This window comes from Zingiber officinale, chromosome 5A (assembly GCF_018446385.1).
Source record: "Zingiber officinale cultivar Zhangliang chromosome 5A, Zo_v1.1, whole genome shotgun sequence".
NCBI classification, from domain to species: domain Eukaryota; kingdom Viridiplantae; phylum Streptophyta; class Magnoliopsida; order Zingiberales; family Zingiberaceae; genus Zingiber; species Zingiber officinale.
This window is the reverse complement of record NC_055994.1, coordinates 137,506,765-137,532,549: the sequence shown is the minus strand read 5'-3', so window position 1 is coordinate 137,532,549 and position 25,785 is coordinate 137,506,765. Positions and strand designations below refer to the sequence as shown.

The window sequence follows — 25,785 nt, the reverse complement described above, 5'->3', positions numbered from 1 at the left end:
TAAAATATAAATATAAATATAAAAAAAAAAATTTTTTAAAATGATAATAGACATTACTCATTACACGTTATAGCAGCTAATCAGAAATAGTTATTACAACGTGTAGCAGCTTATCGGCAGTAGTTACTACAACGTGTAACAACTTATCAACATTAGTTGCTACAAGTAGGGGTGATCACGGATCGGGTTGGTTCAGTTATTGGGATAAAAAACTATCCGCCCCTACTAGATCAGATAATGCAATATTATGACCCTACATCCGACCCTATATCCGGCGGATTATTTTTTTTCGATTCGGTTCGGGTCGGTATAAGCGAGTTGGTCGGTTTGGCGGGTTAACTGCTCACACCTAGTCGGGGGTCTTAATCAAATTTCTTCCTGAATTAATTAATTAATTTAGTGTAATTTTTATATTATATTTTAAAATTTTTATTTTAATTGGTGCTGAACGAAATGTACCCGAACCCTAGAGATACTTGAAGAGATCCAGCTTAGCTACCCATGAAGCCGATTAGGGATTCGAGATCAACGAAGACCATAGTAGGACGAGCTCCCGGATCGACGATTACTGGAACCGGAGTCCTACCTTCTTCCCTGTCTCCTCGCCGATGGACGTGTCGGCCTCTGCTTCTACCGCCGCTGTCACTGAGAGGAGGGGCATCCCCGCAGCTTCCTTCGTGGAGGACGTTGAAGCTTATCTCAAGCAATCCGGCCTTGATGTCAACTCCTCTCTAGGTTTCCTCCAAGAAAGGTATCTTCTTTTTGAATCTCTCCGTGCTTCCCCCCTTTTCTGTCCCCATCTGATGGTTTGCTTCTACACGGCGGCGGATCCTATCGAGACTGCCACTCTGATAGGCTTTATTTTCCTTTTATTGTTTCTCGTAAACACCTAGTATGGATGACCTTCTGTTTCTTCAACAAAGCGAGCTTTTAATAATTTGATATCTTCTGTACGATTGCTGGTTTCGTAAACAAGCGATCTACTGTCCATCTCAGGCTTCAACAGTACAAAATTGTGGAGATGAAACTTTTGGCTCAGCAACGGGATCTTCAGGTTTGTTACACTTCTTTGTTTCTTCCTTTTTTTTTTAAGTTGCTGTTATGTTATTGTTTGACTCAACAAAGCCATCTGTCTGATTTGATGTTTCTAATATATATTCTACCTCGCTAAACTTTAAAATGATAGAAGATTTTTTTTTTCATTGAATTGTTGGGGAGAGAACTTTTGATAAATGATGGCACCACCGGTAATGGTTAATGCCCTCACCTAAGCATGGATGAAAAAGATGAAGGGGCATTAAGCTTTGACAAAGAGCATGAAACTATAAACAATATGATGATCATGAATTTGAACCATATTTGTTCCAAGGACTAAGGAGAAGTCGTTACTTAAGTGATGTTAGATACCATTTATCATTCAGACTCTGATTTGAGGATGGTCTAGTCAATCTCCAAAAGTTGCCTTGGACAGGTAATAAAGAATTCTTCTGTGTTGTGGGCTATTGCAAAGTTAGTCCATGATTGCAGGATTGACTTAGTATGGCATGATTGACTTAGTCCATGATTACAGGATGGTATTAAAGTTTCTAGGAGTATGGCATGATTCTATAAATGTAGGTTTATATTAAGGGTTAGTTTCAAGTCATTATCTTTTTCTCATATTGAAAAATAAATTTGCTAGTGATATTTGGCATATGCTTGTGCTATTGATGTGAGTCTAAATATAAAAAATTTGAAGCTTAAATAAAAATAAGCTTCCAGAACTAAAAGCTTAGTAAGAAGAAGTTGAACAAAGTATATGAAATGTAGTTTGAACAACATGAAAATGGAAAAGTGGGATATTTGGGATATTTGTTAAATTGGATGGTCGAAATTTCTGCAGTTAAGGGTTTTAAATATTTTTGATTTATTATTCAATAGGAATAAATATTGATGAAGATATAAATAGATGGATAAATAGTGTGGTTAACATAATGAGGAACTTCTAAAGTTTCTTGTGATTGCCAAGTGCCGCTTAGGCTAAAAATGGATTATAAGTTATGGTACAACCAATATAGAATATAGTGGGGAGATAACATTCTTGTAGCATACCTCAAATAGTTGGGATTCACTTGACTTGTGTTACAGTAATGGCATGATGAATGTTACTTTGTGTCAGAGCATTGACAGTTACGAAAGACCAATACACTAGAATGCTAAGATGGATATATGAGATTGCAAGAAAAGAGTAAATAAAAAATACTATTATCCAACAATAGTTAGGTGTATCTCGAATAGATATAAAATGGGGGAAAATAGCAGTTGTAATTATCTAATGATAATCAATAAATTCTACTAGTGTGATCACCTGTGCTATGCTGCAGTTGGTGGTTTCTATGCTTGCTAATCATGCTATCTGAATCAAAAAAGGAATGAGTTAAAACAAATTATCTATGTTATAAAATGAAAAAATTGCAAGAATAATACTTTGATTTATAATGACTAAACTAAAAAAAATCATTTTCAACAAATGCCTTACTTTGAAGTTGTGAATGCCATATTCATGGCAGTATATTTTGCTGCAAACCACCTAGTGGTTTCACAAAATCACTATTAATACCAAACATTAGTCTGACCTCAAGCTAGTCTATTATATCACTTTTTGACCTTTGAACTTGATGGCAAGTTTAAAATCACCATAAGAAGACGCGGAGATGGATGAACCTAATAGACTAAGCCAATGCTTCTTTGGACACCAAATGAATCAATGTAATGCCTGAAACATTAAATGTCACAAATTTAATGAGAGGTGTTTATGTATTGTATAGGAAATTTAATCAACCATAAAGTTGATCATGCACTATGGTTTCTGATAGATCGGATGTGAGCAATAGAAGGGGGGGGGGGGGGGGTTGAATATCGTTTTTTTTTAAACTTTTCTTTTACTTTTTAAATCAGAATTTTGCAGCGGAAATAAGAAAAGAGACAAAGTCGCTTACTTCGTTCGGAGCCTAGCTCGACTCCTACTCGAAGGCCCGCGGTCCTCGACCGCACCGATGGGCAAAGCACTCAAACCCTTTTTTCCGAAATCTTCGGAAAGAAGCAGATCGTACAAGTACAATGAAATAAGATAGTAACACTCCTACTATCTTATTTTAATTTTAGTGCAATATGAAAATAAATATTCCGACAATTGTATACGTAGGATGTAGCTTGGTCGGTACTTCCGGACGGAGTGACTTGCTGAGCTGTTGAAGATGTGTAGCACAATCCGTACGTGAAGAAGAGCTTTTTAGATGATCAGAAGAGTTGTTTTAGCCTCAGACTTCGAGCCTCATTTTATAGGTGCCTTGGGCGTTCGGTCGACCGATCCCTCTGTTCGGTCGACCGATCCCTCTGTTCGGTCAACCGAACCCGCTCCCTTCCTTCCTGGTTGGATTCTGATACTGGCTCGATCTCCGACAATCAATGCTCTTTAAGGGTTCGGTCGACCGATCATGCCTTTCGGTAGACCGAACAGGATCTTTTCCCTGTTCGTCACAATTAGCTGAGATCTTCTTTTAATGTTGTATTTAATGCTGATTGGATCGGTCGACCGGTCCTCCGGTTCGGTCGACCGATCAGGCTTTTTCCTTTTCCTGCTGATTGGTGCTAATGAGCTGTCCAGTGCTGAGTCACCATGGATCGGTTGACCGATACTACTGTTCGGTCGACTGGCAAAACAGTATTAAGACAAAAACATCTCCTGCAAAACAGATGTTAGAACAATAATATTATAAAGCAAGATAATATGAAAGACGTTAGAACTGTCTTGATCTCAACTTGGAAACCTTCCCGGTTTCTTCAGTTGGATCAGCGACCTAAGGTTGTTCCCTTCGGGAACCCGACCTCATTGTCGCTCCTCCAGTTTGTTTACCTCAACCTACCTGCCAAACTTTGATCCTCCAGATCTTTTCTCTTGATCTTCGGTCCCCAGGACTTTTCTCTTGATCTTCGGTCCTCCAGACCTCTCAATCACACTGCCAAGCTTCGGGTCTTCTCGACCTACTTGGATTTGCACCTGGGTTCCACGATCTGCTAAGATTTCTCCTGCCTAGCCTCCAACTAGGTCTTTCCCGGTTGAGTAAACATCCTGCACACTCAGTCAACTTGTTAGATCATAACAAGACTTAACTTGAACCTTTGACAACATCAAAACTTAAGTTTGATTCTGGTGCAACTTGCACCAACGATCTCCCCCTTTTTGATGTTTGGCAACCAAGGTTCGAAGTTAAGTTTAAAAATATACAACAATCTGTAAGACCGTTGGGCCGGCTAGAAGGGGGGGGTTGAATAGCCCTGAATTAAACACAACCCTTTCTCGAACAATTAAGCTAACACTTGAAAAATAGATTAAGCAAAAAAAATAAAGCATAAAAACAAGGCACCGGATTTGACTTGGTTACAACCGGGGAGGTTGTTAATCCAAGGAAGATGATTGCACTAAGAACTCCTTCAGGCGGAGAAGCCTCGTTTACAGCAGTGTCGGCACAAAAAGAAGGAAGCTAATCAAAACAGTGGAAGCACACAAGTGTTGTTTACAATTTCTGAACTGATTGAAAGCTTCTGGACCAAGGCTATATTTATAGCCTTGGTCGGGGCGCCTGGAAGGGTTCCGGGCGCCCTGGGGGGATAAAATTTATCCCACAACGTTCAGATCGAGATAATTCTCGATCCGGTCAAAATTACTGTTCCGGGCACCCCGGGACCCAAAGTCAACACAGTTGACTTTTTATCCGGGACCGCTCCGGTTCGATCCGCCTCGGTCCGGTTCTTCCGCTCGGATCCGCTCGTTTGGGTGATCTCGCCTTGGGAAAGGGCTCACCCAACCCATCTTCCGATCTTCTCGGCGTGCTTCCTCCCGGCTTCTCCCTCGGGTGCGTGCCCTTCTCGTCCACCGGTACTCATCCGCAGACTTGTCCCTCGATCGCACCCGTCTTGAGCCTTGGCTAGCGTCTCTTGCTCCCGAGCGATCTTCCGCTCCGGCTTTCGTCCCTCGGAACCATCGCGCACTTCCTTCTCGTCCGGCGGTGTACTCTTCACCTCGTCCCTCGGACGCAGCGTCTTGATCCTTCTCGCTCTTGGCTCGAGTACTGTGCTCTAGCTCCTGCACACTTGACAAGGTTAGAAACAAACATGACCTAACTTAACTTGTTGATCACACCAAACAACCTTGGGGTTCCAATGATCTCCCCTTTTGGTGTGACAAGTTAAGCTAGGGCTAAAAATAGACATTAAATAACATTAAGTAAATTCACTTAATTTTTAATTTAAGTGCAAAAAGATAGAGAAAAGATAAAAATCAAATTAAATCTATCTACCTCCCCCTAGACTTATACTTTCCCTTCTCCCCCTTTGATCACAAAAAATGGGGTTCCAATAAAAACAATCTAAGGGTTAAATACTTAGAAAAAGTAAAAAAAATTTCTAAGTTTTTAAGAAATTTAGAAAATTTTTCGAAGTCATTTAAGCTGAGATTTCTTGTTTAGAAAGATTCTTAACTTACAAAATGATTTTTGCGAATATAAAAAATTCTAAGTAAATTTCTAATTTGAAATAAAATGTTTTGAATAACCTTTTTCAAGCATTAATTAATTCTTGTATTAATGCTTCATTAGTAAGTTAATTAAACATTTATTTCAATATTTTGGCTTCCAGGTCGTGGCGAGGCACTAGGCCTTCTTGGTTATTGGAGCAACAACCACTTCCTTAGACAAGGCCTCATAAAGAAATTATTTATTTAATTCTCTCACTTAAAGCGCTAATTTTAATTTTAAAATTAATTTAAGCATGATTTAGGAACCCAATACAGGTTCCAACCTACTGGATTAACTAAAAGGTTTTTAGGGACATGTTTTCTTGAGATGTTCCTGATTTGTCCCGGGTGATATTTAAAGTACTAATTTAAATTATTAAATCTTCTAACATTGGTTTTAGATGAACATGCATAGTTCTGTAAGTTATCTATTTGAATTTTCAAATTTTGATTTTCTAATTCCAATTTTTCATTTTTCAATTTTAATTTATCTAATTCTTCTAAGAGACAAGACTTAGTTAGAATTACTTTTAAATTTTTATTTTCACTTTCTAATTTGCAGCAGTCTTTTGTTAAAAGTTTAACGAACTTAAACATTTTATCGGGAGGAAGAGATCGTACCTGACTTACCTTGTTGATCTCGTTGTCCGTTTCTCCCCCTGAGCTGCTGCTTTCTTCCGACGTGTCTCCCCCTTCATCGATGCTCTCGATGCTCATTTCGGAAGAGCTTGAATCGCAGTCGTCGTCTTGATGGCTCGCCATCAGTGCGAGTCCGGAGAATGCTTCGACTTCCGATTCGGACGACGTATCGTCCCACGTCGCTTTCAGGGCCTTTCGTTTCTGGATAGGCTTCTTACCCTTCTCCTTGTCTTTGTTCTTGACTTTGTCCTTGCGACGTGCCCTTCTTCGTCGCAGTGGTAGCAGCGGATCATCCTTTTCTTCTTCCCCTGCGGATGGTTAGCAGATCTAGATTTACAAAGTTTCTTGAATCTTCTTACCATCATTACCATTTCCTCGTCGTCGAGAGAGGATTCCGACTCAGGTTCGTCTCTCGAAGCTTTGAGGGCGACGTTGTTCTTGGGCTCCTTCATCCTGCACATCTTGACTCATGGACTTCAAATGTTGAAAAATTCTTCTAATGAAATTTTTCTAAGTCCTTAGAAATGTAAAAAGCATCTACTAGTGATGCCCATTTTGAATTTCTCGGAAATGAATTTAACGCGTACCTGAGCGAATCTCGGTTACTTACCTCTTCTCCGAGATTCGTGAGTCCGGTGATTATTTCTTTAATTCTGGAGTGCAGATGTGCGACTGTCTCGTCTTCCCCAAGTCGCAGGTTTGTGAGCTGATTCCGAAGCAGATCTCTTCTGGCGAGCTTGGCTTCGGACGTCCCTTCGTGCAGCTCGAGGAACTTTTCCCAAAGTTCCTTTGCCGAGTTGTATTTACCGATCCTGTTGACTTCTTGAGGCGGAAGTACGCTTAGCAGATGGTACTCTGCTTTGCCGTTCGCCACGAAGTCAGCCTGCTCCTTTTTTGTCCATTTATCTATTTCCTTGTCCTCTGGAGCTTCAAAGCCAAATTTCATCGTTAAAAATAGTTCAATATCGGTTTTAAGAAATACCTGCATCAGTTTTTTCCATGCGGTGAAATCCCCTTCGTATTTCGGCGGGTGGATGCTTGGTCCGGCCATTTCGTTGCTTCGTTCGGCGGTTAGTCCTCCTGAAGCGCCTCGGCTCTGATACCACTTGTAGGACCGTTGGGCCGGCTAGAAGGGGGGTTGAATAGCCCTGAATTAAACACAACCCTTTCTCGAACAATTAAGCTAACACTTGAAAAATAGATTAAGCAGAAAATAAAGCATAAAAACAAGGCACCGGATTTGACTTGGTTACAACCGGGGAGGTTGTTAATCCAAGGAAGATGATTGCACTAAGAACTCCTTCAGGCGGAGAAGCCTCGTTTACAGCAGTGTCGGCACAAAAAGAAGGAAGCTAATCAAAACAGTGGAAGCACACAAGTGTTGTTTACAATTTCTGAACTGATTGAAAGCTTCTGGACCAAGGCTATATTTATAGCCTTGGTCGGGGCGCCTGGAAGGGTTCCGGGCGCCCTGGGGGGGGGATAAAATTTATCCCCCAACGTTCAGATCGAGATAATTCTCGATCTGGTCAAAATTACTGTTCCGGGCGCCCGGAAGGGTTCTGGGCGCCCCGGACCCCGAAAGTCAACACAGTTGACTTTTTTATCCGGGACCGCTTCTCTGGTTCAGTCCCGCCTCGGTCCGGTTCTTCCGCTCCGGATCCGCTCGTTTGGGTGATCTCTGCCTTCCGGAAAAGGGCTCACCCGAACCCATCTTCCGGTCTTCTCGAGCGTGCTTCCCTCCGGCTTCTCGTCCCTCGGAATTGCCGCGTGTCCCTTCTCGTCCACCAGCGTACTCATCCGCAGACTTCGTCCCTCGATCGCACCCCGTGCCGACCTTCGCGCTAGCTGCGTCTCTTGCTCCCCGAGCAATCTTCCGCTCCGGCTTTCGTACCTCGGAACCATCGCGCACACTTCCTTCTCGTCCGCCGGTGTACTCTTCCGCAGCGCCTCGTCCCTCGGACGCACCGCGTGCCGTCCTTCTCGCTAGCTGCGTCTTCCGCTCGAGTACCTGTGCTCCTAAGCTCCTGCACACTTAGACACAAGGTTAGAAACAAACAGGACCTAACTTAACTTGTTGATCACACCAAAACAACCTTGGGGTTCCAACACAATCAACAATTAAATAAACAAGCAATTTAACTTTTAACTTTTAATACTCCCCCTGAGTTAAACAACTCCCCCTGAATTCACTATCTCTCCCCCTTTGACACACATCAAAAATAGGGGAAGACCAACATACCAGAAGGGTTGAAATGTATAACAATTTTAACTAAGTGTTCAAAAATTACTTGAAATGAAAAAAATAATTATGATATTCAAAAATATTTTTAACTAAGTTAAAAAGCTAAAAAAATGGAAAATTTTTACTAAGTTAAAATAATTTTGAAAAGAATAATTTTCCTAAGTTAAACATGTAATTTGAAAAATAGCAAAAATTTTACTAAGTTAGAATTTCTAAAAGCAAATAAGTAAGTAAAACATTTTGGTTCAAATGTTTGAAAATATTAACATCTTAAAAAGTTTTCTGAAAAATATTTTACCTGAATTTTGCAAAGATAAAAAATTTAAAAGTCTGAAAAATAAGAATTTTGTAAAAAAAATTTAAAAAGTTTTTTTTTGTAAATTTAAACATAAAAAGATGTTTCAAAAATAATTTTGAACATTTTTAAAAGTCGAAAAATATGAAAGAATTTTACTAAGTGTAAAAATCTAAATATTATGAAAAATAAAAATTAGGATTTAAAAAATTTGAATTTAGGATAAAAATGTGAAAATGCATAGTTCAAGGCTCCCCCTAGAATTGATTACAACCTAAAAGTTCAAGCATGGACAAAAAAGACTAAGGAAAAATGTCCTTATGATGAACTGTCCAACCTTTGTACAAAGCTAACTACCATAAGATAGTAGCAATAAACTTAGGTTGGTCAATTTGAGTATTTAGGACTAACCAGGTTTTTACTTGCTAGTCAACCCAAATTGATTCATGTGTGTTGTTTAAAACCCAGATTTATAACGATGCACTGACATAAGCATCTGAAATTTAGGGCTAGGTTCTAAGCATCTCACCCATTCTAAGTTATCAAACATGGGATCCTACTGTGCTTGTGAGATGCTAGCTCCTAAAACTATAGGAACATGCAGTTCTACGGTAAAACCTAGGCTACTCTAGAAAATCAAAAATATTTTGAAGGAGTTTTGAAAGCCAAAATTTTGAAAGAGGGATTTTTACAAAAATAATTTTGAAAAATAAACTAAGTAATAATTTTTAAAAATAAGAGAACCTACTCTATAAAACATATTCTTAATTGTCTTCTTAAGTTACTAAATTCTGCTTCAGGTAATGGTTTAGTGAAGATATCTGCTAGGTTAGATTTAGATTCAATATAGTTAAGTTCAATGTCCCCTTTTGAAACATGATCCCTAATGAAATGATGTTTTACTTCTATATGTTTTGTTCTAGAGTGATGAACTGAGTTTTTAGTTAGATTTATAGAGCTAATATTATCAATGTAAGTTTTTACATTTTTATAATTTAGATTAAAATCTTTTAAGGTATGTGACATCCATAGCAATTGGGCTACGCATTCGCCCATTGCAATGTATTCGGCTTCGGTGGTTGATAATGCAACACATTGTTGCTTACGACTAAACCAACTAATTAAAGATGATCCTAGTAATTGACATCCTCCACACCCGGCATAATCAGAATCAGAATATCCGACCAAGTCAAATTGTGAAGTTCTAGGATACCATATTCCTACATTAATAGTCCCCTTTAAATATTTAATAATTCTTTTAACTAATGATAAATGAGACTCTTTCGCACAAGTTTGGTATCGGGCGCACATACTAACGACAAATAAAATGTCGGGTCGGCTTGCCGTTAGATAAAGTAGACTACCTATCATGCTTCTGTGCAATTTTAAGTCAACATATTTTCCATTTTCGTCACTATCAAGATTTATATTACTTGTCATAGGTGTTTTAATTTCTTTGGAGTTTTCCATACCAAATTTCTTAATAAGGTCTTTTGTGTATTTTGTTTGATGTACATAGTTATCATCTTTAGTTTGTATTATTTGAAGACCTAAAAAATAGTTTAATTCACCAACCAGACTCATTTCAAATTCATTTTCCATTAAAGTTACAAATTCGTGTAAAAATTTTGAGTTGGTTGAACCAAATACAATATCGTCAACATAAACTTGAGCTATGAAAATGTCTGAATTAAAGATTTTAATAAAAAGTGTAGGATCAATTTGTCCTTCTTTAAACCCTTTAGATTTTAAAAAACTAGACAGTCTTTCATACCAAGCCCTAGGTGCTTGTTTTAGTCCATATAATGTCTTTTTTAGCTTAAAAACATATGTAGGGTATTTTGTATCCTCAAAACCAAGTGGTTGACTCACATAGACTTCTTCCTTAATATATCCATTTAAAAAAGCGGATTTAACATATCCATTTGATATAATTTGAAACCTTTGAATGCTGCATAGGCAAGTAGCATTCTAATTGATTCAAGTCTGGCTACCGGGGCATAAGTCTCGTCGTAATCTAGTCCTTCGACTTGACTAAACCCCTTTGCTACTAGACGAGCTTTATTCCTTAGGATTTCACCTTGATCATCTAATTTGTTCCTAAATACCCATTTGGTGTCTATAATTGTCTTACCTTTTGGTGGAGGTACTAAATCCCAAACTTGGTTTCTTTCGAATTGATTTAACTCTTCTTGCATTGCAATTATCCAGTCAGGTTTTGTTAATGCATCACTTATGCGTTTAGGTTCAATTTTAGATATTAATGCTATTTGACTTAAATTTTTAAAGGCCGATCTTGTTTGAACCCTTAATTCAGGATTTCTTATGATTTGGTTAACTGGATGAATAGGGTTAGATTTTACTATTCTTGAATTAGAATTCTCATATTCTTTAGGTTGTATTAAGTCATCTTCTTCTTCTAGATTAACTGGATGATTAGAATCATTTTGAGTAATAGAAATATGATCATTTTCATTAAAGGTTACATTAGTGGTTTCCTCAATTTTCAAAGTAGATTTATTGTAAACTCTAAAGGCCCTACTTGTAGATGAATATCCAAGAAAGATTCCTTGGTTAGTTTTTGAAGTAAATTTGCCTAAGTGATCTTTAAGATTTAAAATGTGAACATTACAACCAAATACTTTAAAATATTTTATGTTAGGAATTTTGTTAAAATAAATTTCATAAGATGTTTTATTTTGATCTTTATTAATTATAATTCGATTTTGGACATAACAAGCTGTATTAACAGCTTCAGTCTAAAAATATTTTGGTATATCATATTCATTTAACATTGTTCGTGCAGCTTCTTGTAAGGTTCTATTCTTACGTTCTACTAAGCCATTTTGTTGCGGAGTTTTATGGCACGAAAACTCATGGTGATAACCATTTTCTAAACAAAAATTATTAAAGTTTTGATTTTTGAATTCACCTCCATTATCACTTCTTATTTTCTTAATCTTAATCTATTTTTCGTTTTCTACTAGTTTACAGAAATTTTTAAATATTTCAAAGGTTTCATTTTTAGTAGATAAGAATTTAACCCAAGTATATTTAGAGTAGTCATCAATGATTACTAAGCAATAAAGATTACCATTCAAAGATTTTATTCCATGAGAATCAAATAAATCTAAATGTATTAGGTCAAGTATTTTATTTGTTCTATTTTGATTGGTAAGTTTATGAGTTGATTTAATTTGTTTTCCTTGTTGACAAGAATTACAAAATTTATTTATAGGATTCCCTAACTTTGGCAAACCTTTTACTAAATCATTTTTGCTTAATTTCAGTAAATTTCTAAAGTGAGTGTGAGCTAATCTCCTATGCCATAACCAAGTTTCATCATCATTTGTTAGAAAATATTTGGGTATTGTTTTAGGTAGATGAATGGAGTATATATTTTTATCTCTAAAGCCATTTAGTAATATATTAGTTGAATCATTATAGCTTATCAAGCATTCAGAAGACAAAAATTTAATCCTAAATCCTGAATCACAGAGTTGGCTTATACTAAGCAAATTATAATTAAAATGTTCAACAAGTAAAACCTTTTTAATTGAAATGTTGGATTGTAATTGAATTTCTCCTGTACCAATTACCTTTAGCTTGCCATTGTTTCCAAAGGCAACTGATCCTAAATTTTTGAATTTAATGTTGGTAAATTTGTGCTGATTCCCAGTCATGTGTCTGGAGCAGTCGCTGTCCAAGATCCATTTATCCAGAGCTTTGGATTCTTACAAAACGTAGGATTTGAACCAAAGTTTGGTTAAATTGAGTGGGTAAGTTTTTGGATTTAATTTAGTTGAATTGCATTTAATATTTATGGTGTAATGAGTTAAGTTTTAAGGTTAAGATAATTTTTAATTAAATGTTAAATAATTTTTAAGTTTTTAAAATAATTTTTAAGTTTTAAAATAATTTTTAATTAAGTTTTAAAATAATTTGGTTTAGAATTTAATTAGGTTTAAGTTAGAATTTAATTAGGTTTAAGTTTAGAATTAGGTTTAGAATTTAATTAGGTTTAGAATTTAATTAAGTTTGAAAAGGTTATTGAATCCATGTTAGATTCAAACTTAGCTTTGGGTTAATCAAGCAGACTTCGTAAGGATAAGCTTTCAGTTCAGTGGCGAGGCATATGACCTTCTTGTGTATCAACGGTGGACCATTTGCTGAAGACTTTTCAAACTGTTCCCGTCCAAAAAATTTAATACTAAATTTTGGTCTAACTAGCCCATGTTTGACTGGGTAGTTTCGGTCAGATCCACTAAGTCTAGTGCACCAGATAGAATTCCATATTCAGCCTAGACATGCCTTCGACAAAGTTTTCTTGACGTACTATCATCCCAATCTATTCCGATGCTATGTTGTAGGGTTTGGTAAACCTTTTTCATCTAACCATTCTAAGCAGAAAGTAAACCTAATCCTAAGTGTATGAGTTTGGTTAATCAAGTTGGTTGAATTGTTTTTCTAATTGCTTCCCCTGAGTCATAGCTTAGATAAGGTCTATCTAAGTAATGAATTTGACTCTTAGGGACCAAGTAGAGGTTTGGTTTAATTGATTTGATTAAATGTTTTGTTTTGACCCATGCTTGGACTTGACTTATAACTTTTTGACTAATTAAAGACAAATATGATTTGTTTGTTTGCTTAGGGTTGTAGCCAAGTCCTGATTTGTTGTACACGGCTCGTTGCGATCCAAGTACCATATTTAGACACTTGGATCCCAGTTCGAACCTTTCCAACGTTTTCTTGAGTCGCTCGACTTGTCCTTTCAAGTCGGAATTTTCTTCCTCAAGTTTTTCAACTTGAGTTGAAGTTCCGACTTAAACTTGATTAGTCGAGTCACTCAAGTTAACTTGTTGCTTAAGGTGGTCTATTTCCTTAAGAAACAAGTCATTTTGTTTTTCCGATTTTGATAATTTTTTAAACAAACACTTAACTACTTTAAGCAAATTAGATTAAATCGTTACCATATTTGGATCTTCCGATCTGGGCTTCTCTCGGAATCACGGTCAATCTCGGACTCGTACTCTTCATCGGACTCGGAATCGGAATCTTCGTTTCTTGCCATAAATGCAAGATGGCTCAAGTGCTTCGTTTGCTCCGTGTCGGATTCGTCGGAAGAAGTCTCGTCCCAAGTTGCTTGAAGAGCCTTCTTTCATCTTGTCGATTTGGGCTTTTCTTCCTTCCGGTTCGGGCAATCGATTTTGAAATGTCCCTTTTTGTTACACCCATAACAAATCACTTCTGATTTGTTTTGGGTCTGGTTGAGCGGAGTCTTCTTGACATTTCTTCTGAACTTCTTCTTCGTCAGAAGTCTCCGCACCATGTTGACCAACTCTTCTTCATTTGTTGAGTCAGAGTCTGACTCGCCTTCAGACTCGATCTTGGTTTTTGATTTTGTCTCCTTGCTTGGACCTGCATACAGAGCTACACCTTTCTCAACATGGCTTATATTAGATTGTTCGTGTAATTCCAATTCACAGAATAACTCGTCTAACTTAAGAATTGAAAAATCCTTGGAGACTTTGTGCGCATCTACAATTGATGGCCACAAAGCATTCCTCGGAAAGACATTTAAGGCGTACCTTATCGTGTCGTGGTTTTCCAAGTTGTGTCTGATCAGGTGGAGGCCATTAAGTATGTCCTTCAGTCGAGCGTGTAGTTGCGAGACCGTCTCTCTGGGAAACATTTTTATATTAAATAAATTATTTAAAAGTAAGTCCCGTTTAGTTACCTTCGAGTCGTCAGTTCCTTCGTGTAGTTTGACTAGAGAGTCCCACAATTCTTTAGCATTGTCGTAGGGGCCGACTTGATTCAATTCTTCCATTGTAAGCCCGCACTGAATGGTGTTGATTGCCTTATAGTTCAGTTGCGTCTTCTTGATCATTGGGGGAGTCCAATCTTCAGGTTCAAGAAGCGTTCCATCTTTCGTCGGGGGGAGTGTAGCCTTTCAAGATTGTGAACCAGAGCTCGATGTCGGACTTCAAATAGCACTCCATTCTATTTCTTCCAATAACTGAAATTTTCTCCTTTGAATAGTGGAGGTCGGATAGTACTATATCCTTCTTGATACGAGTTCGATATTCTTGCAAGACAAAAATTAAAAGAAAAGTATTTCCAAGACTTTTCGTCTTGGGATTAGCAGTGCTTAAGAAAAACAGAAAATATTCTAAATTAAAGAAAAGAGAAAGTTTTAAAAAAAATGCTTTGAAAAACGGTTAAGTTATTTCAGAGCTAACGAGGCTCTGATATCAATTGATAGATCGGATGCGAGCGATAGAGGGGGGGGGGGGTTGAATATCGCTTCTTTTAAAACTTTTCTTTTACTTTTTAAATCAGAATTTTGCAGCGGAAATAAGAAAAGAGACAAAGTCGTTTACTTCGTTCGGAGCCTAGCTCGACTCCTACTCGAAGGCCCGCGGTTCTCGACCGCACCGATGGACAAAGCACTAAAACCCTTCTTTCCAAAATCTTCGGAAAGAAGCAGATCGTACAAGCACAATGAAATAAGATAGTAACACTCCTACTATCTTATTTTAATTTAAGTGCAATATGAAAATAAATATACCGACAATCGTATACGTAGGATGTAGCTTGGTCGGTACTTCCGGACGGAATGACTTGCTGAGCTGTTGAAGATGTGTAGCACAATCCGTACGTGAAGAAGAGTTTTTTAGATGATCAGAAGAGTTGTTCTGGCCTCAGACTTCGAGCCTCATTTTATAGGTGCCTTGGGCGTTCGGTCGACCGATCCCTCTGTTCGGTCGACCGAACCCGCTCCCTTCCTTCCTGGCTGGATTCTGATGCTGGCTCGATCTCCGGCAATCAATGCTCTTTAAGGGTTTGATCGACCGATCATGCCTTTCGGTCGACGGAACAAGATCTTTTCCCTGTTCGTCACAATTAGCTGAGATCTTCTTTTAATGCTGTATTTAATGCTGATTGGATCGGTCGACCGGTCCTCCGGTTCGGTCGACCGATCATGCTTTTTCCTTTTTCTGCTGATCGGTGTTAATGAGCTGTTCAGTGCTGAGTCACCATGGATCGGTTGACCGATCTTACTGTTCGGTTGACCGATCAAACTTTGATCGGACTCTGATCTGTTCTGGTCTAATCTGAATGATGTTCTGATTTTGCTTGGTTCGGTCGACCGATACTACTGTTCGGTCGGCCGATCTAGCCAGACCTGCAAAACAGTATTAAGACAAAAACATCTCCTGCAAAACAGATGTTAGAACAATAATATTATAAAGCAAGAGTAATATGAAAGACAGTAGAACTGTCTTGATCTCAACTTGGAAACCTTCCCGATTTCTTCAGTTGGATTAGCGACCTAAGGTTATTCCCTTCGGCAACCCGACCTCACTGTCGTTCGTCCAGTTTGTTTACCTCAACCTACCTGCCAAACTTTGATCCTTCAGATCTAGTTTGGACTTTTCACTCAGCCTTGATCGGCTCCTCAGGACTTTTCTCTTAATCTTCGGTCCTCCAGACCTCTCGATCACACTGCTAAGCTTCAGATCTCCTCGACCTACTTGGACTTACACCTGGGCTCCACGATCTGCTAAGATTTCTCCTGCCTAGCCTTCAACTAGGTCTTTCCCGGTTGAGTAAACATCCTACACACTCAGTCAACTTGTTAGATCATAACAAGACTTAACTTGAACCTTTGATAACATCAAAACTTAGGTTTGATTCTGGTGCAACTTGCACCAACAGTTTCAGGAATCAAATAAGCGAGATCATTTTGCAGGTAGAATGTGGAATATGTATATATCAACAGATAGAAGGTGAAATTATATATAATGTCTTGTTACACTGCAGAATATGATTATATCAAAGCATGAGTTGGTTGTCATTTGGTATATAGGCTGAGGATCAGATAATGGGTATTAGATTTGACCACTATATAGAATGTGGACAAGGCAAATACCTTTAAGTTACTGAAGTCAATGTATTATGTACTAGGAGAGTGCTTCTGGATACCCAAAATACCTCAGCAAAATTCCACTATATAATGATCACATCTGCATATTTAGATGCTACTGTACCATCAAGAGGGTTAGCAGCCAAAGGTATTTATCCTGCAGTGGATCCTTTAGATTCAATGTCAACTATGTTACAACCTTGAATCGTTGGTGAGGAACATTAGGAAACTGTGCAAAGAGTTAAGCAAACTTCACAACATTGCAAAGAACTTTAGGACATTATAGCTATTCTTGGGTTGGACGAATTATCTGAAGTGTTGGACCCTTGACAGTCGGCTAGAAGGGGGTGAATAACCCTCAAAGAAAAAACGAAAAACCTTCCTCAAACTTTATAGCTTTAACAAAATTAACACTTGCATAAAAATAATTAAGAAACTAAAAAAGACGAGGCACAACGAATTATTTGGTTACAACCGGAGAGGTTGTTAATCCAAGGAAATGGAAAGCGCACTAATATCTCCTTCGGGCGGAGAAGCCTCTTACAGCAGTTATATCTCACGACTAGAAAGCTAAATTGAAACTGTATCAATTACAAGTGTTGTTTCTCTCTTTTTCTTATTGTGTTTATCTTCTGGGAGCATAACTGCTTTTATAGCCTTGTTCGGGGCGCCTCGAAGGGTTCCAGGCCATAGAATGGGGTAAAAGTTTATCCCCGATACAGTGGGACGCGCCACGTCGCAAATGGCTAACTTTTTGGTTCCGGGCGGTCGGACCACCCGGAGTCTGGGTCTTTCGTTCCGATCCCGCTCGCATTGGTCCGGATTTTCCTCTCCGGCTCCGCTCGCTTGGGTGATCTCGGCCATCCGGAATAGGGCTCACCCGAACCCAATTTCTGGCCCTCGAGCAATTTTCAGCTCCGGCTTCTCGTCCCTCGGAAGTGCCGTTCGTCTCCTTCTCGTCCGCCCATGTACTTTTCTGCAACACCTCGTCCCTCAGACGCACCGAGCTTGTCGGCTCTCTCCCGTGTCGTCTTTCTCGCTAGCTGTGTCTTTCGCTTGACTTCCTGTGCTCCTAAGTTCCTGTACACTTAGACACAGGGGTTAGAAACCAACATGACCTAACCTGATTTGGTTGATCATATCAAAACTAACCTGACTTGGTTGATCACATCAAAACTACCTTGGGGTACTAACACGAAGAAGATTGTTTAATTGTATCACTGGGTGATGGGTTAGAATTCAGTTTTATAATAAAATATTTCAAGCCAAATTGCCAAAACTTTCATTGAATAAAATTTTTTCCTAGAATAAAAATTACATAGAAATCTCTACTTTATACAGGCATGCTCAAATTAGAACATTAAGTATTTTTTACATTTCAATTCCTATATTCAACTTGATAAAAAATGGAATGACATTTTTACTGGTATGATATTGCTATTGGAATTGGAATGACAAAGTACTTACTGATGTTATTCAATTTCATTCAACTTTAAAATCTGCAATGAAAAACACCCAAAAGAGCGGGGAAATCACTCAAACTTGTCTCAATTTCAGCTTTTAGAAGAAAAAAAATGCTTCATTGCAAATTCCTTTCAGTAAATATATCTTGAACCTCTATTTTTTGTCGCACTTCATATCCATAACCAGTAACAACTTATCCAATTGGAACTATAAGAGTAGTCATGCTATTTTAAAAAACTTATGTTTGTGAAAGTTATTAAAAAAAATGAAAGGAATATGGATTCTAGAAACTTGTTTCTTCATGTAGTGAAACATAGGCCATTGCTTTGCTCGCTCAGTTGGCCCCAAAGATTTTTGTAAAAGCTAACTTAAGTTTTTTGTAGGCAAAAATACCTGATATTGAGAAGTGCTTGGATGTTGTTGCTATGTTGGAAACGAAGAAAGCAGCTGAGGAGGTTGGTTTCAAGAAGTTTATTAATCTTTTATGGTCTATGCAATTTATGCAGGTTAAAATGTTTCTATTTCTTGTTGACCACATGTTTCAAGATCGATCAAAGTATCAATTCCAGTATCATCAACTTTCCTTGAATTAGTTTGAAGGATGACAGTTACGTGGACCATGAGTAGCTCTACTTGACTGCATAGCTTTCCTACTCTGAGGCCACTGTCAACTTTCTTTTTCTATATTTTCTTTATCTTTGAATGATTACTTTTTGCAGGATGAGTATGACCTTGAATCCATTACTAGGCAATGTTTGTCTTATCAGTCGTATCTTGAAGGTTGGAGCATTCCTGTCATGTCATTTAACACCAGTTGTTTTCTTATATGTTTTTCTTGCTTGGCACATGTGAAGTATATTTAAAATGCTTTATCAGAAAGGAGGATCCACAATGCAAACTGTTATTTTATATCATGGAGACTTGTATACACAGTTTCGCAATATTGTATGCAATGCACTAGTTGATCACTGGCAAAAGCATGTCCATGTGTGGTTATGAATTTGTTTTACAATCTTTTCTCCCATATGTCGCTTGCTTCAAGGTTATGAATTAGGCAATTATTGACTTGGTTTCTAGAGGCTTTAGAATAATCGTTGTTAAAACTTTTTTTTTCCTTTCTGTTATTGAAGGCTTTAATAAGCTGAAGACTATAATCTGAGATATTTATTCACTTAGTTACATGTATGGAGTTGATTATGTGTCTCCTGCATTGACAGGTCCTAAATATTATTATCATTATTTAAAATCATAGACAAGCATGTATTAATCAAATGCTACAAATAATTATATTTTATAATCCAGGTGAGTTTTCATAAGGTTATTCCTAGGATGCTTTGGTGAAAAATGTTACCTTATGTAGAAGTAAAGCTTCATTCCGGTGAGTTTCTAGATTACTGATAATCATTGTAGGAAATTTTAAGCAGCCATATGAATGTGTTGACTGATCTATATTTTCCTCTTCTGTTTGTTAATTTCTCTCTTTTTTATCACTAGTATAATTAACTAAAACACCTTAACATATCCTAAAATCCTTCTTTAATCTTGCATCTCGTTGGGCACCACTCTTACTCTTGGTTATATACTCAATGAAGCACTGGTAACTCGAAGTTAACTTCAGAATCTTTGTTTTAGAATAACACTCAATACTGGCCCAAAAAATTGGGTTATACTTTTTTCATTATATTGAGTTCCTTTTCTATTAACTTTCTTGAAGTTTATACCTTTTTCCATCTATTCATTACTTGGAATATGATGCTAGTATAACCTTCTGGGTAATAAATTAATTTCAGGCACTAATTACTGATTTCGAAGTGGCTGAAGGTATTTACGCTCGAACAAAAATTGAGGATAACGATTCTGTTTGCCTTTGGTTGGGCGCAAATGTCATGCTTGAGTATTCCCTAGAAGAGGCTAGTCAGAGCTATAGCATTTTTCGTTCAATTAATATGCGTATATGCTAGGAATCTTCCAGCTCTGATATATTTTAATGTTCATAGGCAAAATCGCTCCTAGAAAAGAACTTGGAAAATGCCAAAGCCAGCCTAGAAGTCCTTGTTGGTGATTTGCAGTTCTTAAGGGATCAAGTGACCATAACTCAGGTACGAAGTTTGCGTGTAAAAAACACAACCAAAAATGAAGGTGGCAAATCCATTCAAATTTTTAATTCTCGACTTTGTGATCTTGCCCAGGTAACAGTTGCTCGAGTCTATAATTGGGATGTTCATCAGAGAAGAATTAAACAAGCGGTAAAAGAATCCAAATCCTAAAGTTTTGCATTAGCTTCCAGAACCAGCACTATTTATGCATCATATCTGCGTCTTTACTCCGCACGAACAAATGACTGATTCGTCGATGTCCAGCTAAGACATTCATTGTGAGAATGTTTGATGTGGTTTATTGGATTTAGTTTCGTGTTCATAAACAATTTTGTCACTGCATGGGATTTTTTTTTTTTTTTTTTTTAACGAATCGTCAAAGGTAGGCAGCATCCCACCCTTTGTAAAATGATAATTTTTAGAGTGTTGTTCACGTGATTATTCTATCTCCTATCTAATTGGAAATGTTACAGTAATTACGAAATCATAATTATTATATATAATTATTATATATAATTTTAGTATCTATGATTGTTACAGTAATTATGAAATCATAATTGTTATATATAGTTTTAGCATCTATGATTTTATAGCTGACATAATTGAGCTGCTACAGTAGTAGAAGCTATAATTTTGCTACAATATGAAATGTTTTTAATATTAAAATTTTTCAAAGCCTCTTACAAAGATATAAATGATATTATTTAATCTGACTTAAAAGTTACTATTTTAAAATTTTAAGATTTAATATGTGGTAAAAGATGATTCGGTCGTCCCCAATATCTTCGTCAATCCGTTTTTAGACCAATACGGAAAAGGTAAATTACGGGTGGTTATTAGCCATTAGTATAAATGGTTAAGACATGGAGGAAGTTATGTTCGGTCATGTCAAGTTTCGATCCCAAGACCTCATGTGATAACACCCCATGTCTTAATCATCGTATCGTCTCGAGGGGACAAATTTAAGATTTAATATGGACGTTATAACCGTTATTATCTTGCTCGGTCGATTTTGTTGCTATTTAAATTCAAATTCAACCACGGACGCTCTTCTAAATAATTATACGTATTCAATTTTATTTTTGACAATAAATATTATTTAAAATGTACTTTTATATTACTTTCTCGTATTTTAATATTTACTACAAGCGGTTATAGCACTTTGTTAGAAATTTAGAATTTTACACATCATTATTTTTATTTTTATATTAGATTAATTATAATTAAGATTTTTATACAATTTTTTTGTTTTTTATTTGTTTTAATGGAAGAAAGAGGTGGTTTTAAATTTATTAGAATTCCTGAGCTTTTTCTCGAAGCGTCTACAAAATCGTTGAAGTCTCCTCCTCTTGATCCTCGTCTCCTGATCGGTGATCGCATCGGCAGAACCCGTTTCAAATCATCGATTCGGTTCCTATTTGCCCAGCGGGAGGAAACATGGTTGTGATCGAGCAAGAATCTGAGACCCAGAAAGTCCCTGCCAACGCCTCGCCTGGCGAGGATCCGGCGCAAGGGGAAAACGGCAGCGATGAGGAGTCCTTTGAGGACGCCCTTACGGATGAGCAGTTGAGGGAGGTGCGACATTTTGATCTCCTCTTTTAATGCAGTTTGACCTCGGATTCGAGTTCTGCACTATCGTCTTCGGGATTTGATCTCCTTTTTCTACGATGAACACTGATCGTCTTATTATCTTTCAGTTTTTTTTTTTTTTTGTTCACGTTATAAACTGAATAAAAGTGGGGTTTCCCTCCTGGGCTTTCTCTGATAAGCTGAAGCTTCAAATTGTTGTGAAAAGATTTGATTATTAGAGTTTTAGTTCCACTAAATTCCATGTCGAACCAAGTTGATTAGGACAGTGCGGTGAATTAGGAACATTGCATAATCGGTGTTCAGATTTTTGTTTGATTGATTGTCTGAATGATACCGGCCATCCTTTTGGGTTCTGTGAACTTGCAAATAAAATTTTTGGGTATTGTCCTATCAATCCTTAACATTTTATTCATAAATTTCACAAGAGCCAAAAATTATCTTTCTTTATTTAGGACATGAATTTTGTTACCTTACTATTTATTGCATTTAGTATACATCCAATGGATGCCAAACACATGAGTGGCCGGTAGGCATAAAGAAGCTTGTTTTGAATTTGGTTATTAAAACAAATATATCAGTGCTTTTTTATCATAACTCAATTACCATTTTAAATCTAAGTCCACGTCAATTGTAAGCAATTAGATACTCTCGATTGAAGGTTGTGTACAGATATGACTTGTAAAAGCAGCTTGTTTCTAGAGGTAGGAGTCCTGAATTTACTATTCTAAAACACCTAATCACACTTTCAAATTTAATTTTCCAGGAAATGCAACAATTAACAAGCTGCTTTTATGCTTCAACATTAGTAAATTGGACATTTACAATATTCTAGAATGTTCATGCTAACACACAAAAATTTGAATAATTAAACAAAAAAATTCTTCTCTCGTTATAGGTAGACTAGTTTTACTAACTACAATTATTCATTACTATTTATACTAACTAATAGAAGGGGAGTCTTGGCGCAATGGTAAACTTCGTGCATCGAGCTGCCCTTTTTTTTTTATTTATACTAACTAATAATGATCAATTAATTTAATAATGAATAACAGCTTACAAATAAAAAGAATATCCCTATTCTGTACCGAAATAGAACACTAAAAAAAAAACCTTATCTGATTCAAACTGACTTACACCTTACCATGGTGTTAGTCTGCAACTGAGTTAAAAGTTTCCTTTGTGTTGCAGAAAGCTCTTAAGCAAGCAAATGATGCAAAGGAAGAAGGGAACAAACTCTTTAGGGTTGGGCAATATGAGGATGCACTCTTGCAGTATGAGATTGCTTTGCAAATTGCTTCTGAGCTACCTTCATCTGCAGATGTTTGCTCTATGTCTCATGGAAACCGAGCAGCATGTTTCATGAAATTGGTAAGTCATTTCATATTTGAAATTTATGCCAATAATATTGGTACCTAGCTCTTCTTATTTCTAGCCAACAGTAATCCCTTGATAGGAACTGTTAGGAGACTAACCCCGGGCAAATATTGTTGACAAACATTGAGAGTAGAACTTAGTTAATCTTAAATTTGCTGAACTTCTGCTACCTTCAATGCATATGTCTTTGTAAACACTATCTTCATGTTATTATTTATTTTACAAACATTGGTGGCTATTTATTTGGAAATTACAACTACTTTGTTACTTTCGGGTTGTAAAAGAGACAGTGTTTTGTGTATAGTATTGGCTGTTTTGTTATTTGATATAATGAGACATTTTTATGTATTTTTCTTGGTTAAGAATTAGCCGGAATATGTCATCAAAAGTTGATCCCTTTTCTTCTGAAATTATACACTTTGAGAGTCAAATTATACACTTCATGGGAATTGATCTTCCTTTCTTTTTTTATATTGGTCATTGAGAGACTTACTCTTCTGCATAATAACTGAATAATGATCATTCTAAAATTGTTAGAAAAATTAAAAGGACAAAATGAATCTAAATTCAACTTTTTTGTTTCTTTTGGAATTAAAGATGAAAATGTTGTGGAACTAATATGATTTTTATGGAGAAGCATGTTCATGTTATGCTTACCTATCAATTTGGCACTTAAGGGTTCCCTAAAGGAGAAATTTGTACATGCTGCTGCTTTTTATGGATCAGATCATAAGATAAAATATGAGAACACATTAGTCACAATATTTTCCTGTTATAATCATTGTTATTGTTTATTGTGGCATTTTTTACAATATGGTTAAGATACATTCTATTTATGTCCACGCACAATTGCCCTGCCAAAACATGCTAGCAGTAGTTCAATTCAAGCTTGGATTGACAATTTTGCTATTAATTTAAGCCAAACCTAATTGATGATAATAAGCTTAGTCTCTTCCTACCTGAGAGTTAGTAAGCTAGCAAGGATTATATTGAAGAAATATTCTACCTAAGATATTAGTTATTTTAGCCTGTTTGTCGATACTTCATTTTGCTTTTTTTTTCCCAGAACCGATACAAGGATGCTGTAACAGAGTGCACAAAGGCACTTGAACTGGATCCATCATATGTAAAGGCACTAGTTAGAAGATCAGAGGCTCATGAAAAACTCGAAAACTATGAGGAGGCCATTGCTGGTAGGTTGTCTCATGAAATGTGTGGTGACTTGAGATTTTTTTGCTAAACTACTTTATGTACCAATTCGCTGAAATTGATATGCTGTCTCTCTCGTGGCCTACTTACTATTTTTTTTTTCTTTGACAATTTTTGTTTAAGTTTGCTCTAAAATGTTTCTGCAGATTTGAAAAAGGTATGTGAATTGGATCCTACAAATAACCAAGCTAGAAATAGTATAAGGCGGTTAGAACCAATTGCTGCAGAGAAAAGGGAGAAAATGAAAGAAGAAATGATAGGTGAGCCTGGTTCATTTCCACTAGTCGTACTTATAGATATATATAGACTTTCAGTTATGTTTCAAATTTGTGATTTCAGGCATATTAAATGTTCATTGAATTTTGACGGGCATCTAGATTCAAACCATCCTACATCATCATCATCATCATCATGATCGAGTTGTGTTAATCTCAATTATTTAGTATTAAGTGTATGGATATTATCCTCCATTGAATGCTATGTAGGGGTATCAAGTTCACTTATTTTTGGTCTTCCTTTATCCTTCGTACGGTGAAATCTAACAGGTCCAGTTTATCTTACCCATAGAATCTATTGATCGTCTTTGATTATAATTTTGCAATTTCAATCTTTTTGCACTTATTTCATCTTAGAGCAATGATATGCACAAGGAAAAAACCTCAATGAAAACCTCAAGGATAGACACATAAAGTCATGGCCCACCATTTCACTTTTTGTGGGCCCCATCACTTTATGTGTCTATCCTTGAGGTTTTCATTGAGTTTTTTTCCTTGTGCATATCATTTTTCTTCATCTTATATCGGATCTAAATCTAATTGCTATGGACAATAATTGTTATTTTATCTAATAATGCTACATATTCATTTTAACATTTTCATCCCTCGCATTACTGGTCAAACTGTTCCAAATATCAATGGTTCCTTTCTTTGTTTTTCATCAATTTGTTGCAGGAAAGTTGAAAGAGATGGGAAATTCTTTGCTGGGTCGTTTTGGGATGAGTCTGGACAACTTCAAAGCTGTTAAAGATCCAAAAACCGGTGCCCATTCCATCTCTTTTCAGCAGTAGGCCACTCCAAACCATGGTGTGAAGATCTGAGAGCATATTATTTAAACAGTTGATGAACATTAAAACTGGAGCAGCTTTTTCATTCTGTTAGCAAGGACAAACTTTTGCTCAGTTAGAGGTTTCTCATGTTTCCATTAAATTTGAAAAAAAAAATCCTGGAACTTAATGTGATATCTCTATCGTGAGATCAAATTAAAAATGTGGATTATTGTGGAATATGATACTTCTTACAATTGGTGGAGAAACCTAATCAACAGATGATGTGGCTTTATCTGTAAAGCAGTGGAGCAGATCAAATAACAAGAAAGAGAAGCCAGATAGAA

General features: G+C 36.8%; 2 protein-coding genes across 2 annotated transcripts; both read left to right on the top strand.

The window, feature by feature from the left end:
* Positions 1-446: 446 nt before the first annotated feature.
* LOC121982041 (probable prefoldin subunit 3) lies at positions 447-20,688 on the top strand. The gene is made up of 6 exons (XM_042534898.1): positions 447-751; positions 997-1,054; positions 18,511-18,582; positions 19,918-20,037; positions 20,125-20,226; positions 20,317-20,688. The coding sequence occupies exons 1-6, from the start codon at positions 609-611 to the stop codon at positions 20,392-20,394; spliced, it is 573 nt and encodes a 190-aa protein (XP_042390832.1). The 5' UTR covers positions 447-608; the 3' UTR covers positions 20,395-20,688.
* Positions 20,689-21,522: 834 nt separating this feature from the next.
* On the top strand, positions 21,523-25,680 carry LOC121982039 (tetratricopeptide repeat protein 1-like). The gene is made up of 5 exons (XM_042534897.1): positions 21,523-21,798; positions 23,002-23,181; positions 24,254-24,380; positions 24,543-24,656; positions 25,347-25,680. Exons 1-5 carry the CDS (start codon positions 21,661-21,663, stop codon positions 25,460-25,462), a joined length of 675 nt encoding a protein of 224 aa, XP_042390831.1. The 5' UTR covers positions 21,523-21,660; the 3' UTR covers positions 25,463-25,680.
* Positions 25,681-25,785: the final 105 nt, after the last annotated feature.